The sequence below is a fragment of the Labrus mixtus genome, chromosome 15 (genome assembly GCF_963584025.1).
Source record: "Labrus mixtus chromosome 15, fLabMix1.1, whole genome shotgun sequence".
Classification (NCBI taxonomy): domain Eukaryota; kingdom Metazoa; phylum Chordata; class Actinopteri; order Labriformes; family Labridae; genus Labrus; species Labrus mixtus.
The window spans coordinates 9,260,594-9,276,666 of NC_083626.1; the positions used below are offsets into that span (position 1 = coordinate 9,260,594).

The 16,073-nt window shown below is 42.0% G+C and overlaps 2 protein-coding genes and 1 long non-coding RNA gene across 6 annotated transcripts; 2 read left to right on the forward strand and 1 right to left on the reverse strand.

Moving 5' to 3' along the window:
• Positions 1-986: 986 nt before the first annotated feature.
• LOC132989184 (protein-serine O-palmitoleoyltransferase porcupine-like) lies at positions 987-9,617 on the forward strand. 2 transcript variants are annotated; one of them, XM_061056610.1, is made up of 13 exons: positions 987-1,101; positions 2,771-2,913; positions 3,031-3,223; positions 3,646-3,689; positions 4,286-4,467; positions 4,563-4,693; positions 4,902-5,027; positions 5,518-5,618; positions 5,832-5,908; positions 6,725-6,788; positions 7,163-7,248; positions 7,496-7,606; positions 8,402-9,617. In XM_061056610.1, the coding sequence occupies exons 2-13, from the start codon at positions 2,778-2,780 to the stop codon at positions 8,501-8,503; spliced, it is 1,353 nt and encodes a 450-aa protein (XP_060912593.1). In that variant the 5' UTR covers positions 987-1,101; positions 2,771-2,777; the 3' UTR covers positions 8,504-9,617. The 2 variants fall into 2 exon arrangements, with proteins under 2 accessions (XP_060912593.1, XP_060912594.1); XM_061056611.1 differs by having other exon boundaries at positions 1,055-1,075.
• A 580-nt stretch (positions 9,618-10,197) lies between these two features.
• si:dkey-16n15.6 (organic solute transporter subunit alpha) lies at positions 10,198-15,388 on the forward strand. 3 transcript variants are annotated; one of them, XM_061056615.1, is made up of 8 exons: positions 10,198-10,320; positions 10,409-10,500; positions 10,998-11,149; positions 11,247-11,320; positions 11,405-11,560; positions 11,932-12,040; positions 13,284-13,536; positions 14,518-15,388. In XM_061056615.1, exons 2-8 carry the CDS (start codon positions 10,434-10,436, stop codon positions 14,943-14,945), a joined length of 1,239 nt encoding a protein of 412 aa, XP_060912598.1. In that variant the 5' UTR covers positions 10,198-10,320; positions 10,409-10,433; the 3' UTR covers positions 14,946-15,388. The 3 variants fall into 3 exon arrangements, with proteins under 3 accessions (XP_060912598.1, XP_060912595.1, XP_060912597.1); XM_061056612.1 differs by having other exon boundaries at positions 10,199-10,320; positions 11,929-12,040; XM_061056614.1 differs by lacking the exon at positions 10,198-10,320 and having other exon boundaries at positions 10,374-10,500; positions 11,929-12,040.
• LOC132989186 (uncharacterized) lies at positions 15,194-16,035 on the reverse strand. The gene is made up of 2 exons (XR_009675897.1): positions 15,824-16,035; positions 15,194-15,421 (listed from the first exon to the last, which is right to left on the reverse strand). It is a non-coding gene; the product is annotated as an uncharacterized LOC132989186 (long non-coding RNA).
• Between the last annotated feature and the right edge of the window lie 38 nt (positions 16,036-16,073).

The following is a 16,073-nucleotide window of genomic DNA, read 5'->3' on the forward strand; positions in this document are numbered from 1 at the left end:
GATGGGTTTCTCAACTTAAAGATGCACTATGGAGTTTTGGTAAAGAAATGTGAAAGTTGGAGAAGTGTACAGATTCTGTTGTATATGTTCATAACTCTATACACAAACTGTCCTCAGAGGAATATGTGGTCCCTGTCACACTGTTTGAAGATAAAATGTTACACGAGAAGTTGTGTTGGGGGGCCCGCAACAGTGAAACCGTAACTCTCCTGGTAGCTTTTTCAGCTCCAAACATTGTTCAAGGACCCATTTTTTCTATGAGTGAAGTTTGTGTATTTAGTTCAGAAAATATAGCGTAGAACTGTTTCACTTCTCCAACTTTCAAATTTCACTCCCAAATCTACATAGTGCACCTTTAAGAAACGCAGTTTTCACAAGCCAATCTGAAGTTAATTTGAATATTTAGGCACCAAAGTGACCTGATGTACAATTGTTTACATTTGAGCATACAGATCGGCCTGTTCGACATGTACGTATTTAAGTTTAATAACTTTTATATAAATACAAATGATCGCTTGATACTGTCAGGTTTCAGAGACTTAGTGTTTAAAGTACTTAACATAACATGGCACGATATTAAATGTAAATAAAAGTAAAAAATACTCATATATGATTCGTTCATTTATACAGAACATGCAGGAATGATATTTAGTTTACGGCTCCAATTGTGTGCGACATGTTGTATTTCTGTCTTCCTTTTGCTTAGGCCTGCTGTAATTATAAATGTAATGTAATTTATTGTATTTTAATTTTTAACTAATGCATTTTAGTTTGCCTGGGGCCGGGGGCTCAAAGCTGGAAAATAGCCACAAAGGCTAAAGCTGCTCATTTTACTGTATAGTTAACTAAAGGGGACTGTCCGCGAAACAATAAACAGATAAACTAAACTAAAGCTTTTAATAATATTTCAATATCATCTGTTATTTTCTGTTGCTGTTATTATTTCTGTCCAGCAGGTGGCGCGTGTTCACCAGCACCAACAAACACTAAACCACAAGTGAGGAAAAAAAACGAAGAAGAAGAAGAGCGACGAGGAACAAACCGTAAAAGAAGAGTAGGAGCGGACAAACCAAAGGTGTTACGTTATTGTTAACTTCTCAGGTATCAACATTTTTACTTTTTCCTCTTCGTCCACACCTCAAATTAGCTTCGTAGCTTTATAAAAACATCGACTGTCGTTAGTCTCCGTCATTCTCATCGCCAGACGTTGAACTAGTAACGTCTGTTTCTGCTGCTGTGATTTATTTTAGAGATAAATTATTTTCAACCACCGAGAAACAGTCACATTAGCATTAACGTTTTTAGAAAACGTCTGTGTTTCGGAGGTTAACGTAATGTTACTTATTTGTCGGCGTTAACAAAGTTAGAGAACTTAAGTCAAAGTTTGTTACCGTGGCAACAACTGAGACGTCGGTGTGGTGTTACGCAGAGGAATGCATCCCTGCTAAGAGATGCACGCGCGAGCAGGACAATTCAAAACGTGGCAGACACTATTTCTACAAACATTTCCTCGACAGACACTTACAGCCAAACAGTGGCGGTTCTAGACCACTTTTACTGAGGGGGCCAAACTGGGGCCAGTTGTTTTGTCAGAGGGGAACATTAAACCCAGGTGAAAAATAGACAAAGAGGATCGCTTTAAAAAAATATATTTTACCAAATAACAGCACACATCATTAAATACCACAACATAAAATACCATGATTTATATTTGTTTCAGTAACAGTATTTAATACTAGATTGTAAGTCAAATACTGTGTATGTGTTATGAGGGTGCTCTTCCTTTACGAGGGGTGGCCACAGGGGGGACCAAGCTCAGAGTTACAGGGGCACTGGCCCCTATTGGCCCCTGCCTAGAACCGCCCATGGAGCCAAACACTGTTTGCAGAACATATTTTCACAGGTTAATGAAAAGGCACCTTCTATCGAGTCTACAGAACAATGAAGACACTTCACGTTTATTAAGTATAAACTTCACATAACTTTATCATCCAGGGGCGTGTCCAGACTTTATTTTTAAGCGGGGCTGGCCCATCTGGGGCACTGACTGGAAAAAGGGAGGATGACTGGTTGCTCAAAGACAAAATGTAAAAGTATCTCAGAGTCTCTTGGAAAACAGAAAATGAAAAATGAAACAAAGAGGAAGGAAATCTTAATTAAATACTCACGCCATTTAAAATAAACATTTCCATTCTCTCGCTGTAACATTTTGTTGCCTGTTTTTTTTGTAATTTGCTTTTGTGCTTTTGAGAAAGGCTGTTTGTACACACATCACATAGGTGGAGGCAAATTCTAAACAGCAGTAAGTAAGAAAAAGAAGATGTGCCTGCTCACTTGCTCAGTGTCACAAAAACTTAATTGAATCACAATGTTTTGACCTGAGGTCTTCTCCAGGTTTTATTTTTTATCTGAAGGAAACATTTTGATTCAGTAAAGTTTTTTGTGTGCAGGAATATCTTCCACTTTTTCTCCTTTTCCTTATTTTCTACATATCCCAAATGTTGAATTGGTAACATAACAAATTATAATTTAATACATTTTGGGGGCCCCTCTTAACTTAACTAAGCGGACCATTACAGCAGCATGGGAATCCAATGTTGCCATGAGAGTTGTGTTGATGTGTCAATGTTTCAAAGTGATATGGTTTATTTTTGTGTACGATAACTTACGATCTTCAAACTAATATTGTGATTTATTTTGCCTGTTTCACAAGTTAATGATCGTGTGTGATATATCACAGTGTAATTATCGGTCCTTTGTGTGTGTGCAGCTGCAGGATGGACATGTCCAGCAGGCTGGCTCTGTGGCAGCAGCTAGCAGAGAGCTGTGGTCTCAGTACAGTCCAGCAGGGTCTGCAGCAGGTCTGGGGGCTGCTGCTGCTCTGCCTCGTCTGCAGGGTCTGCTTCAGATTCGGTGAGCTGCACAGAACGATTCTTGTCTGTTTGTTGTTTTATCTTAATGATACTTACGAACACAGTTCTGATGAGATGTAACTGTAATGCAAAGTGTTGTCCTGCTTGTGTATCTCAGTCAGTGGTTCCACAGTGAAGCACCTGGTGTCAGCGTTGTTTGGGGTGTACGCCCTCTTCCTGTTCTTCGAGCTGCACATGCTGTGGGTGCTGCTGCTCGCTGCGCTCTGTTACCTTGTTCTGCTGCTCAGCCGACACTCCAGCAGCAAAGGTGTCTTCCTCTCCGTTGTTATCCTCGTGTTCCTCCTTATCGGGTGAGCAAACACTACAGAATCATACTAACAAACAACAGAATTCCTAATGAGGTCGTTTACGTCTTGCATTTAAACTAGAGGTGGCAAATGACTGGTGGCTCACTGACTCAGAGGAAATTGTCTCTTTAGTGGCAGAGATGACTTTGAGAAATCCCCTTTCATCATTTTCATGCAGGCTTCTGATACAACCTTTCAGAACAATAATTTTACCATAGCTTATTTAAATTGGTTTATGAATTTAATATCGGAATTTAACAACTTTATTCTCGTAAATTTCTATTTTTTTTCTTTAACTTGGCACTATTACTCTGTCGTAAAAAGTGGCATTTCAGAACTGCTGCAGTACTTCTATTGAAATTTGTGAAACCCTTTAGTTTCTGCTGCAGGATGATGTCATGTGTAATTGTCTTTCTTTATTTCAGAGAGTTGCATTTAATTGATGTGGTGACCTGGCATAAAATCAGAGGTACAAGTTTCATTTTGACATTTTTTCCTACAAACACAGAAAGAGCATCGTGTGTGATTGATTTAGAGCTGTCACAGAGTTAAATTACAGATGTTATCCAGCTGTGAAACGATAACACAGGAAATATTCTGCTCACTATAATGTGAAGAGCACATTACAACCTTCAGGCTGGATTTATAAACTGAGAAACTTTAACAATACACGGCATGATTCATCACAAAAATGATCGACTGAAATCACATCTTTGTAAAATAAATATTATTTACTGAACCAACCTTTGGTCTTGGGGAGACAGGGCCTTCTCCATTGCAGCTCCCACCCTCTGGAACTCTCTCCCTAAAAACATCAGAGACTCCCCCACATTCACTTCCTACAAGAAATCCCTAAAAACTCATCTTTTCATCACTGTCTACAACCACTGACTCTCATCCTTTTCCCTCGACACTACTTCTATGTTGTATTGTTCTCTTAGTTTTTGCTTTGTTTTTTGTTGTTTCCTGTCAAAGCGTCTTTGAGTATTTAGAAAAGCGCTATATAAATCTAATTTATTATTATTATTACTGGCTCAGTTGAACGAACCTGTGTGTGTGCGACAGGCTCTCAGATGGTGGTGGCTATGAAGGCCATCTCTCTGGCCTTCGACCTGGACAGAGGGACGGTGAACTCGTTGCCCTCCCCCGCTGAGTTTCTGGGCTACGTTCTCTTCGTGGGCTCTGTCGTGTTCGGCCCGTGGATCAGCTTCTCCAGCTATAAGAACGCCGCCGACGGCAGAAAACTGGTGATTAATTAACGGTTTCCTGCTTCCTCTGCGTGCATGTCGCTCCTTCCTGTTTGACGTTCTCAGTTTGTAATGATGTTGTTTCTCCTCCTCAGAGCTGGTCCTGGATGCAGAGTTGCTCTTTCAGCTTCCTGAAGAGTCAGATCTGTCTGCTGGTCTCCACCTGCATCTCCCCCTATCTCTTCACTCTGTTCATCCCCATCGAAGGAAACACATTCACACAGAAGTAAGACTCCTTTTTCATTCAAATCATAGCACAACTGCATCCAAGACGACATGAATACAGCAGGTGTTCGGTAGGATCATGTCCCTGCTCCCTTTTAATGTGATCGTGTGTCTCTTTAACGGCCATGTGCTGTGTTTGATTAGCTCCAGGGATCTTAGTGGAAGTGAAACAAAAGCTAACGTGTGTGTTTGTGTGGTGTGTCTCTCAGGTGGCTGCAGGCTTACGAGAATGCGGTGTCCTTCCACTTCAGTAACTACTTTGTGGGTCACCTGAGCGAAGGCACGAGCATGCTGGCTGGAGCCGGCTTCACCGAAGAGAAAGACAACATCAAATGGTGAGTTTCATCGGGGGCTCTGCTGCTCTGAGGTGAGAGAGTGTTTAGAAAACATGTTTTTATGCTTATAATGGAAACAGTCACGGGAGCATGTTGCACTCACATGAGAAAATCCAAATCTGTTCTGTTTTCTGAATGACCGTGATAATTATCTCAGAATTACGAGTTATGAGGTGCTTGCATTTCTCAGCACAACTCAGTTGAACCACATGAGGATCCAGGATTTTCAGTGATACCCTTATTGTCTGTTGAGTCACTATGAGACCTGAATGCATCTCAGATCCAAAAATGTCTTAACAGCTCAACTGGATCCTGACCGATCAGAGCGGGGTTTGTGTCTGAACTGCAAAGATCTGAGTTGTCTGCATGTGCAAAGTGGACAAAGACACGAGTATCTGTCCATGTGTCGAACCCAAGCTAAAATAAAACGGTTAAACTCGACAGTCTGGGAATGTGTTTGCTCACACAGAGTCTGTGTTTTATTGTTCAGGGATATGAGCGTTGTGAAGCCTCTCAGTGTAGAGATGCCTCGCTCCATGGTGCTGGTGGTGACGTCCTGGAACATCCCCATGTCCCGCTGGCTGAAAACCTGTAAGTCCAGGACAGGACTCCCCCTCTGTTTGTTTTAACACCCCGTGGTTACTAAACACTGAAGCACTAACACCATAATGAACAACATAAATCAGTAGCTGACGAGGTCCATGCTTTAAAAACACCAGTTTTAATTTTTCTGAACAAGTTATTATTTTATTTATAAAAAAGTGTATTCTGATGTATTTAATCGTATGTTTGCTTGTTCCCCAGACGTGTTTAAAAACGCCATGAAACTGGGAACTTTTCCTGCCATCCTGGTGACGTACACGGCCAGCGCCTTACTGCACGTTAGTAACACAACGCACCTTTTATGCAGAATCTTTCACAGTGATGGAGTCCATTTAAAAAAAATTTTTTTTTAATTTAAAAAAGTATAATGCAATCAAGTTATTTTAAAGCTTTATTTTGGGGCTTTTTTGTGACTTCAATGGAGAGATAGGACAGTGGACAGAGCCAGAAATCAGGGAGAGAGAGAGAGAGTGGGGAATGACATGCGGGAAAAGAGCCACAGGCTGGACTCGAACCCGGGCCGCCCGCCCGGAAGACCACAGCCCCCACACATGGGGCGCGCGCACTAACCACCGCGCCACCAGCGCCCCATAGTGTAATCAAGTTAGGTCCTGTGTCCACCTGGCTTTTGTTTCCAGGCAGAAAAGCACTGGCATGAAGTGTTTGTGTGCTGAGTGCTGCATGTTCGTCCTGTCTCCATGACAACAGTCTTTTTTGATTGATCAGTAGACGGCAAAACTACGGGAAATCTAAAAAAAAAAATTCAATTTGACTGCTGGGAGCGGCTGCACAAAAAAGGCAGAGTGCTTAAAAAGAAAAGGACAGTGCGCTTTTTCTCTGGGCGGCCACCTACTTCTGTAAACGCTCTCTGTTAATTGAAAACTACTTTAAAAAGACGCTGGCGTCAGAAAAAAAAAAGCGCTAGGTGGACACGGGGCCTAAAGACAGTTGTTGTTGTTTTTTAAGTCCCTTTCGTTCCAGTTTTTCATGGACCAAGTGATGAAGGTTGTTTGTCATTGGTTGGCGACATGTGTCAACATGAACACGAGCACGTCTTTCTACTGGATCTTAATTTTTCTCTTTGTTTTCTTCAGGGTCTGAGTTTCCACCTCGGAGCTGTTCTGCTCTCGTTGGGCTTCATCACATATGTTGAACACGGTATGAATTATTTTTTTTGCTGGTAAATCAGATTATACAGCTGTGCAATTTGAATCACTAGGCGGAGCTGCATGTGTGAACGCAAGGGCCGAATTTTTGCACTCGACTTTATCCGGAGTTTCTCCTCCAGCCTCCTCATATTTATTCCGCAGAAAAGTCAGAGTGAGCTGATGTGAGAACACAGCAGGATATAATCAGAAGAAGTGGGAGGGCTGTGAGGTGCATGTGTGAACGACCACATCAAGAGGATTTTACTTCTGAAATCTCTTGAGGTTGTCAGTAGTCATATGAAAATAACTATTCAATCTTTTTTGTTTAAAAGCTTTCTTTTTAATCTGCACAATAATAATTATTTTTCTGTTCTTGATCCTCAGTTCTGAGACAGAAGCTTGCATCCATCTTCAGCGCCTGTGTCCTGTCCCGACCCTGTGCCTCGGACTGCAGCCATCAGCACAAGAAGGTACACCTGCCGCTCTGCACACCTTTTTGAGACATCTAAACACAGAGGCATTCTGAAGGATGTTAACGTCCACCTGCACATACATTACAAACTTACAAAGAGTGTGATTGACCTAAGAACCGAGATATCTAGCAGAGCTGACTTCACATTTTGTTTGGATCAAAAAGCTCAAACTTGGTTAAAGGGTCGACAAAGTTTGAACTCTTGAATGTTTTTGCAGCTGTTTCACTGTTTGTTTTGTCTGTAGGGTTCCTGGGTGATGCTACTGAACCTGGTCTTCAGCCTCCTGGTCGTCTTCCACCTCACCTACCTGGGCTCCATGTTTGACCCTGGAGTTGATGAGCAAGAAGTAGAAGAGGTAAGTCCACCTCGAGGACCCATTTTCATACAGCATACACCGAATTGTCAACAAGGCATAGTGCATGACACTGAGGCTTCAGTTTTTAGACTTAACATGAAGGGGGGGTGGGGTTAAGGTACTTGAAGGCTCTTGACTTGTTGCTCTGAGAGAGGAGAAGTTAGAGCAGCAGTCAGATAAGTGTCACATAAATCTGATGTCTCCTCTGGACTAAGGTGATGTTTGATACGTGCCCGCCTCGTTTGAGAGATTACATGCTCTGGAGTCTGTGTAACATGTAGCTCTGAGGTTCATCACTCATTTTACATCCCTGACTCATCCCTGTTTGTTGTCTGCACGTGTTGGATGGACTTCTTTGTCCTCACGCAGACTTAAACACTGTAGTATCTACGAGTCTATTTAGGGTCTTCTTCCTTCAGACCTCCATCAGTCAGACGAGTTCAGGGATTTATAATCTTTGAACGGTCTGTTCCAAAAAGTCTGAACTGAACTGAGGAAAAAAACGTTCAAGTTTGCTACTCCTTTTACTTAGAACGAAGCACAAAAAGAGCTGAGACTTCATAAAGAGCTGGGTCTTTATCTTTTAAAGGTGCAAAGGGACTCTGCAGATTGAATGGAGTCGTTGGGTTCTTATGAAGTCTGTCATAATGTGAACATGATTTAAATACATGCCTGGTTCTCTTTGCATTACAGGAAACTATTGAACCATTTAAAACATCCACTTTTATTTCAGTCTTCCAAAAGAGATCAATGCTCCGAACATTGACACACGTCATGTGTATCTGTCGTTTGCAGGGTTATGCAGCCGTCCACACCATCCAGAGGTGGTCTGAGCTGAACTGGGCCAGTCACTGGGTCGTGTTTGCCTGCTGGGTCTTCTACCGTTTGATCCAGTGACACTGTTGATACGTCCCAATACAGCTGGGTTTTGTCAGTAAGAAGCAGTAAGTTGTTATCTGACTGGAAAGAAGTACGAGGGATTTGCTAAAAAAGGAAAGAACCAGAGGACGGAGTGTGCTGCTTTGGAGGTGAAGGTGGACGTAATCAACACTCCCTCTCACACCTGTTTTTGGATGAACTCACCGACAGTATCGTGTACGAGCCCGGCATATCTTGGGACCATTTCAGGACATTTCATAAGAAAACTGCCGAAAAGAATCACTCCAACGATTCGACTGAATTGAATAAAATGATCGTAGGAAAGAGAGAATCCTGCATGTTAGACCTCATGAAGACCACAAAGGTAATGACTTACCTTTACCTGTATGCAGTGTGTTCAAGAGAGGAAGTGTTAAATGTGTTTTTTCTGATCTCAGCTGGAGTAAAACAGTGTTCATTTCCATCACATTTCGCTTTAACATATTAAGATGTCGGTACGTTATTATACAGATTTTTAAATGTTCAATAACTCTAAATAGTTTAAAGGTGGAGTCAGTAGCTTTTTCTGTTTCTTTTAAACACAACATTCAATCTGGGCCCCTCCTCCTCCTAGGCTCATCTCCCCCAGAACCTCTCACTCCCTGCAGGATGTAGTGTGTACGTTTACTGCTTGCACCTACACATTGCAAGCTAACGCACGCTAGCACAAGCTAACCGCCGGTGTTTGTCACCTGCCTGTCCAACAGGAAGTAGATCAACTCCACGTCCACGGGTAAAAGACAACACAAGGTTTGGACCTCTTATGGGCAGGAGCTTTATCTGATTGGCATTTCTCTTCTTTGCTGCTACGTCCACCTCCGTCATATTCACCGGTTTGAATGGCGTCCAATCACTGAATTGTATCCACTCCTAAACTCACTGGCTGCGCTGTCATTGGCTGGAGGAAACACAACAGCTCCGCCCAGAAACGTTCCGAGTCAACCAGAACAAAGCAGAACCGTAAAATACAGTTTCAGGAAAAAAGCTACTGACTCTGTCTTTAAATTTTCTTTTGTTACAACCAAGTATATTTTGTATTGCTGCTATTTGTTTTTCTATTTTTTCTATTAAAATAGTCAATATGGAGACTGAACTCTGGTGACTTTTTCTTGCTTTGTTTATTTTATTTACATACCCAAGTTTCCGCGCCAGGCCCGCCCACAGAATGCTCACCACTTTAGCTCTGCATGGGTCTGTAAACCTTTCTGTGTTCTAACCTCTCTCCATTTTTCAAAAGCATCTCCAATATTGATCCTAGTTTGAGCACGTTTCTGCTCGTGGAGCTTATTAGAAACATGCAGAGGCTTTTTAGGTCGGGTACAATAACTTCTATCTGAACCAGTTCTCTTGCCCGCTTCCATCGCTGTAACACCTGTTGGTTTGACCTGATAACTGCTCTCATATCTGGCAAACCGAGGGGCGTCCAAAACGGCGTTCTCTGGCAGAAAGTCAAGCCTTCAAGAAAGCAACAAATAACTGCTGATTTTGCTGTGAAGTACATCACACACTGAATGTTAACATGTAGACTGGAGTGGGTATCTGAGAATGCTTTCCCGCCTTTTTTTTTTTTATTTTTTTTTACTGGAGCTTGAATGAACTTACACAGTCGTATTTTTAAAGAGATATCTCCTCAGGTGAACTTCCAGCTGTGTGCAGGATGGACTTGGATCCCTCACCTGTGCTCTTACCTGCATCTAGTCAATCATTAATGTTTTCAGTCCGACAGGAAGTGTTCAGATCAACACAGAAGAAGAAGAAAACGTCTCAGAATCCTCCCTGATCCAGGAGAGTCACAGGTTAGGGTCGGTCGGGGCTGTGGGCTGTCTCTTAGAAGCAGTTTTTCTTTTTGTAGCTGACTGATTCATCTGCTTTTGTTACCGACAGGTGGACGGGTGTAGATTAATACAGAATGGGAAGGACGACGAACTGCAGCTGGATTGGGTCTGAGCTGCCTCTGTCTTCACAGGTATTCAGTGGTACGTACGTTTTCTTAACTTCATCTGTCGTTGAATGATTAGCAAGCTTCACAAGAACAAACAAAAACTGAAACGTAAAAAAAAAACATTTTAGTTTACTGATTCTAAAATAACAAACAGACATGCAGGAAAGCAGCCACAGGTCGGACTTGAGCCATTGTCTTATAGGACTGTAGCCTCCATATTCCCGCCTTATTAATCGAGCCCCCATGAATCCATCTCACTCAGCATGTGTACCGTACATGTCACCTATTAGACGGAGGCTTTCACACCATTTAGCCGCAGTCAGATGAAGCTAAAGGAATCGGCTACCCTCGTATTCAGTAGTGCCAAATTAGTGGAGGAACAAACAGTTTTTTGGATTTATGTTTGACTCTGACAGGACAGGTTGCAAACACAGGTGTTGTATTAAATATGAAGCTGAACACCTACATATTTGAAATACAGTGAAGCCTTCAGTGTGACAGTCTTGATTTGTGATCTGTGTCGTCCGTCAGCCATTAAAGATGAGCTGTGGCTCTTCCTCATCCCGGCCGGCCTGGCTGTCATCATACTCGGGGTGTTTCTGGAGGAGGTGGGCTTCTTCCTGCGTCACATCCCTTCCTCCAGACGTAAACGGCTCTACCTGTGGATATTAGGGATGTACCCGGTAACAGGATCCTCCTTATTGTTCTTCATACCTCCTCTATGCTGCAGTTCATTCCCACCCTGATCTTTCTAACTTCCTTTTGTTTGTAACTCCTCAGGTGTTTGTGTTGACCTCCCTCATAGCGCTGTATGTGCCCCGCTCTTCCTCGCTGTGTAATTTCATCGCCTCTCTGTGAGTGAACACGTCTGACGCTGTGATAAAACACACCTGTCGTGGCTGCACCTCCTGGCTGAGTCTGTGCGTCTGTATGTGCAGGTATCACTCCATCACCTTGCTGAAGTTCATGGGACTCATCACAGACTTCTTCGGAGGGAAAGCTCGCATGCTGTCCGCTCTGTCCGGACAGCGGGTATCTCCAGACCCGTTCCCCTGTTGCTGCTGCTGCTGTCTCCCAATGGTGTCCATCAGCAGGTAGGTCACACACCAAACCCCGGCCTGATTAGCACGTTGCCCCTGAGCTGGAGGTGGTTTGTGTTCATAGCCAGTACTGCTTTCTCATGAGCTTCATTTGTGATATATCAACCTGACTGACCGACACTCAAACAAAAGCTAATTGTCTTAAACATGCAATCCGTCTAGTATAGCCATCAGGGGGCGACTCCATCGTATGAAGAAATAAGTGTTTGTATGAGTACTTTTCACTTAAAGGCAGGGTTGGTAATTCTCTTCAGATCCACTTTTTTAAGATTTTGGTTGACATTGTCTTTAAAAGTTACTTAAAGTTGTGACCTCTCCTGCTGCAGACTTGTTGAATCTTTTGTCCCTCGTCTTGTGCGCAGCAGCAGCCGTGGTTGGATGATGGCCGCTGTGCTGCAGCTCTCTGTGGTCCGCAGCATTCTGTTCTTTGTCACTCTGGTCCTGTGGACGGATGAACAATACGACTACGGTGATGTGAGTTATTTATTTAAACCTCAGTCTGTGTTTGTTATCACAGTGAACATGTTGTTGTAACGCTGCAGGATCTGGTTTTAAGCCGACCCCACTCGCTTGGAGGACAGTGGCCTCCGTACATGGGGCGCGCAGATTAACCACTATGCTACCCTGTTTATAAATCTTAAGAATCACTTTTGCTTTGCTATGTTTGTCACCCTAATGACCAGATTAGGAGTCTCTGGAGCTACTATGATGGGAACAGTCTGATGCAGAATCTCTGAAGGCCTCACTAAGCCTCAAATAAATAATAATAATAATAACTTTATTTCTATAGCACCTTTTAAAAACACAGGTATACAAAGTGCTTTGACAAACAGCAAAAACAAGAACAAACTAAACCAAACACAGAAGAACATAAACAACAGCAAGAACATAACAAATGCAAAATAATTAAATACAATTCAACAGAAAAGAACCCAAAGTGCACGATACCCAACAGACATATATAACCCGACCATCACAAGAACCATGATAAGAACCCAGGAAACACAAGAACCCAACAACACGAGCTGAGACCAAGAGGACCAAAGATTTAAAAAGATGTAAGAAACTAAAAGAGCTAAAAGCAAATAAAAAGATAACAGCAATAAGAAGGTAAGAGCAGTAAAAGAAATAAAAACAAGTGGTTAAAGGATAAAAAAAAAAAACTATAATATTAATAAAAATAAAAAGTATATATAAAACATAAATAGACAAAGTAAGTAAGATAAGAAATTACCAAGTTAAAACACAAGAGTTAAGATAAGAGCATAAATACGAGATAAGAGCATAAATACAGAGCCTAAATAAAGGAACAGTAAGAAGTAAATGAAGATAAAAATAGTAAAACCAGTAAGAAAAGACATTAAGAAGACGACATCACATAAAAGCAAGTCTGTAAAAGTACGTTTTAAGAAGGGATCTAAAAGAATTGAGGGAATCTGGAAATAAAGACCTTGCCAAGTGCAGAAGTTTGAATGTTAACATGACAAGATGGTCTGAATGTTTTCGGTTTTATCTCCATGTGCACAAGTATCTCACAAAACAAAATCCAGAGAAGTTTGAGAGATCAGGAAGGAAGTACTCACAGTGCATTTTTGCATTAACAGTCAGTGTGAATACTGTGATGCATGCATGAGTTTTAAAAAGGAAACTCAACGTTGGTTACTTAATGCTAACTGTAGTTTTTAAAATAGTACACAACCACCTTCTTCATCTCCAGGTGGATTCTGTCGACCCAAACCTGTATGTGAACGCCATCATATGTGTGTCCACCTTTGTGTCCTTTTACGGCCACCTCCTGTTCTACAAAGCCACAAAGAGTGCTCTACACGGCTACGGACTGAGAGCCAAGTTCATCTGCATCATCGTGGTGTTGGTGCTCTGCGGTCTGCAGAGCGGCATCTTAGAGACCATGGGGGCTCTGGAGGTGATCCCCTGCACGCCACCTTTCTCCACCCTGGCCAGGTCCCAGTGTAAGTCACAGGACAAACATGTTTGCTCATCTAGCACTGCACGTGTTCACATATGTAAATGACACATACATTCCCCTCAGTTGATCAATTGTAGGATCATTTTAGAGTCCGTGTGAAGGTTTGCATAAAAGAGCAAGGCAAGGCAAGTTTATTTATTTAGCACATTTCAACAACAAGGCAATTCAAAATGCTTCACACAAGACAAAAGCATCATGACAGAGGAAAGAAAAGAAACATTAAAATAGAACATTAAAAAATCACTGAAATTATTAAATCTGAAAATATGTTCAAATAAAAATAATTCAAATGAAATTAATTTAAATAAATCAAGTAAAAAAAAAAACAGTGCAAAGTTTAAAATCTTATTAAAGCTGTTTAATAAAAGGCAGCTGTAAACAGGTGTGTCTTCAACCTGGATTTAAAAGAGTTGAGAGTTTCAGCAGACCTGCAGTTTTCTGGGAGTTTGTTCCAGATATACGGAGCATAGAAACTGAACGCTGCTTCTCCGTGTTTGGTTCTGACTCTGGGGACAAAGAGCAGACCTGTCCCAGACGACCTGAGCGGTCTGGATGGTTCGTAATGAATCAGGAGGTCACTAATGTATTTTGGCCCTAAACCAGTAAGTGCTTTATAAACCAGCAGCAGGATTTTAAAGTATATTCTCTGACAGACTGGGAGCCAGTGTAAGGACCTCAGAACTGGACTGATGTGATCCATTTTCTTGGTCTTTCTTGAGCAGACGATTAAAATACATTTCACAGACATGGAAGAGGCATTTTAGTGAACACTTTTAAAATCTAAACTCAGGCATGAAATGGACAACTAGCTGCAGATTTATAGTTATATATAGTATTATAAAAATCAGATTAAAGAGCGACCTTTATCGAGGTGCACAACAGTAAAAAGGACATATGACAGTAATCCAATATTGGAAGAGAATGGTGTGTGAACCTGCTTGTTGTGTTCTCTGTCTAAATTCAGTGATCTACCACTACTGTGTGATCGTGGAGATGTTCTGCATCGGCCTGTACGCCCGCCACACTTTCCGTAAGGTGGAGCCGAGCGTGGTGGAGGACGAGGAGAGGCTGGTGGGTGTGACGGACAAAGCCGTTCAAACAGACGACGTTCAGAGGACTCGTCCGGAGCCAGGACAGAGATCAGAGGAGGTTCGGCCCGGACACTGCCTCAGCAGTGCCTCCGATCATCACAGCTACAGTAACATGGAGGACAGCCTGTGCAAGATCGAGCACACACCTCTGGATGGTTTCCCCTTTCCTCCGGCTAGGAGGTCACGCAGACCGGAACCAGTGGAGCTCGGGCCTGTAGAGGAAACTGGTGTAGACGTGACCCATGTTACTGTTAGGGCTGATGTGAACTATCAGGAATCTAAAGATGTTACGATGGTTTGACAGATGATGGCATCAAACAAAAGACTAGATTATGATGGCCCTGGATTGGATACATGCGGGCATAAGGATTTACCTTGGAACTGGACCCCCTGTGATATTACATATGGAGCAAAAACGGACACATATACGTATTTACAGAGAAGACTTTGCCTGACTGTAAATACTCATTCTCAACATTATGCAGTCACCAAACCTGTACAGCTTAAACTTAACCAGGGGTGTTGATTGAATTGTTTCTACGATGCATCACGATGCGGATGTGGACGATTCTGTATTGATGTAGTGACAGATCATAATCGATTCTTGCGTACTGACTTTGCTCGTAGATATTCCCGCTGTGACCTTCACCCATATTTATTTGTGTTTACAATGTAGAGTCATGTATGTTGATGTTGGTTTCTAAAGCACTTTCTAAAAAATAAAAAAAAGGGATTTCAAATTTATCTGACTGCTTGTCTTTATCGATGAAAAAGTAGCTATGTGCTAACTGAACAAGACTAGAAACAACAATAATAATTAATGTTCTGTTTTGTGTTGTGACGTTTTGTGATCTTCTTTGATTGGTATAAAATGAATTGTAACTTAGGAACTTATAGTGGTATGTGAGTGAGTGTGCTTGCCTGCAGTTTATTTAATGAATTAATTATGTGTTTTGTTAATGACCCTGTATAAACCAGCTCTCTCAGAACGCTCCGTTTTGGTGTGTGTGTCTCTTTAAATGCAATGAGCCCCCCGAGTTTTCCTGGTAGACGTCACTCCTTCGCTAGCAGGAATAAAAATGACGGACCTGCACAAAAGTTTTGTTCTAGGCTGGGGGTGGAGTCCATGGGTGGAGATACCAGGGGAGAGGAGGGGATTCTTTTTTACCAGAATCTAACTTGTGACATCACAATGCACATTTGAAAATGAGCATTTTTCTCTGTGTTGTAAGACTTATGCAGACCACAAACAAAGGACTGGATGGATTTATTTCACATTTTTTTGGTCGGTAGACACTCAGGTTACCCAAATATATGTTCAGAAACACTGTCCCCTTTAATGTCTTGTGAGAGAAAAGCAGATATGACATTATTCATCTTTTTGCTCCTTTTTAATTCAGGATTTTATGTTTGTATTAAATAGTTTAGT

Coding starts and splice junctions, on each gene's coding strand:
- LOC132989184 (XM_061056610.1), top strand. CDS start 2,778: ATGGACATGTCCAGCAGGCTGGCTCTGTGGCAGCAGCTAGCAGAGAGC. Junction 4,694..4,901: donor GGAAACACATTCACACAGAA/GTAAGACTCCTT, acceptor TGTGTCTCTCAG/GTGGCTGCAGGCTTACGAGA. Junction 5,619..5,831: donor GTCCCGCTGGCTGAAAACCT/GTAAGTCCAGGA, acceptor CTTGTTCCCCAG/ACGTGTTTAAAAACGCCATG.
- si:dkey-16n15.6 (XM_061056612.1), top strand. CDS start 10,434: ATGGGAAGGACGACGAACTGCAGCTGGATTGGGTCTGAGCTGCCTCTG. Junction 11,321..11,404: donor TGTAATTTCATCGCCTCTCT/GTGAGTGAACAC, acceptor CTGTATGTGCAG/GTATCACTCCATCACCTTGC. Junction 12,041..13,283: donor AACAATACGACTACGGTGAT/GTGAGTTATTTA, acceptor CTTCATCTCCAG/GTGGATTCTGTCGACCCAAA.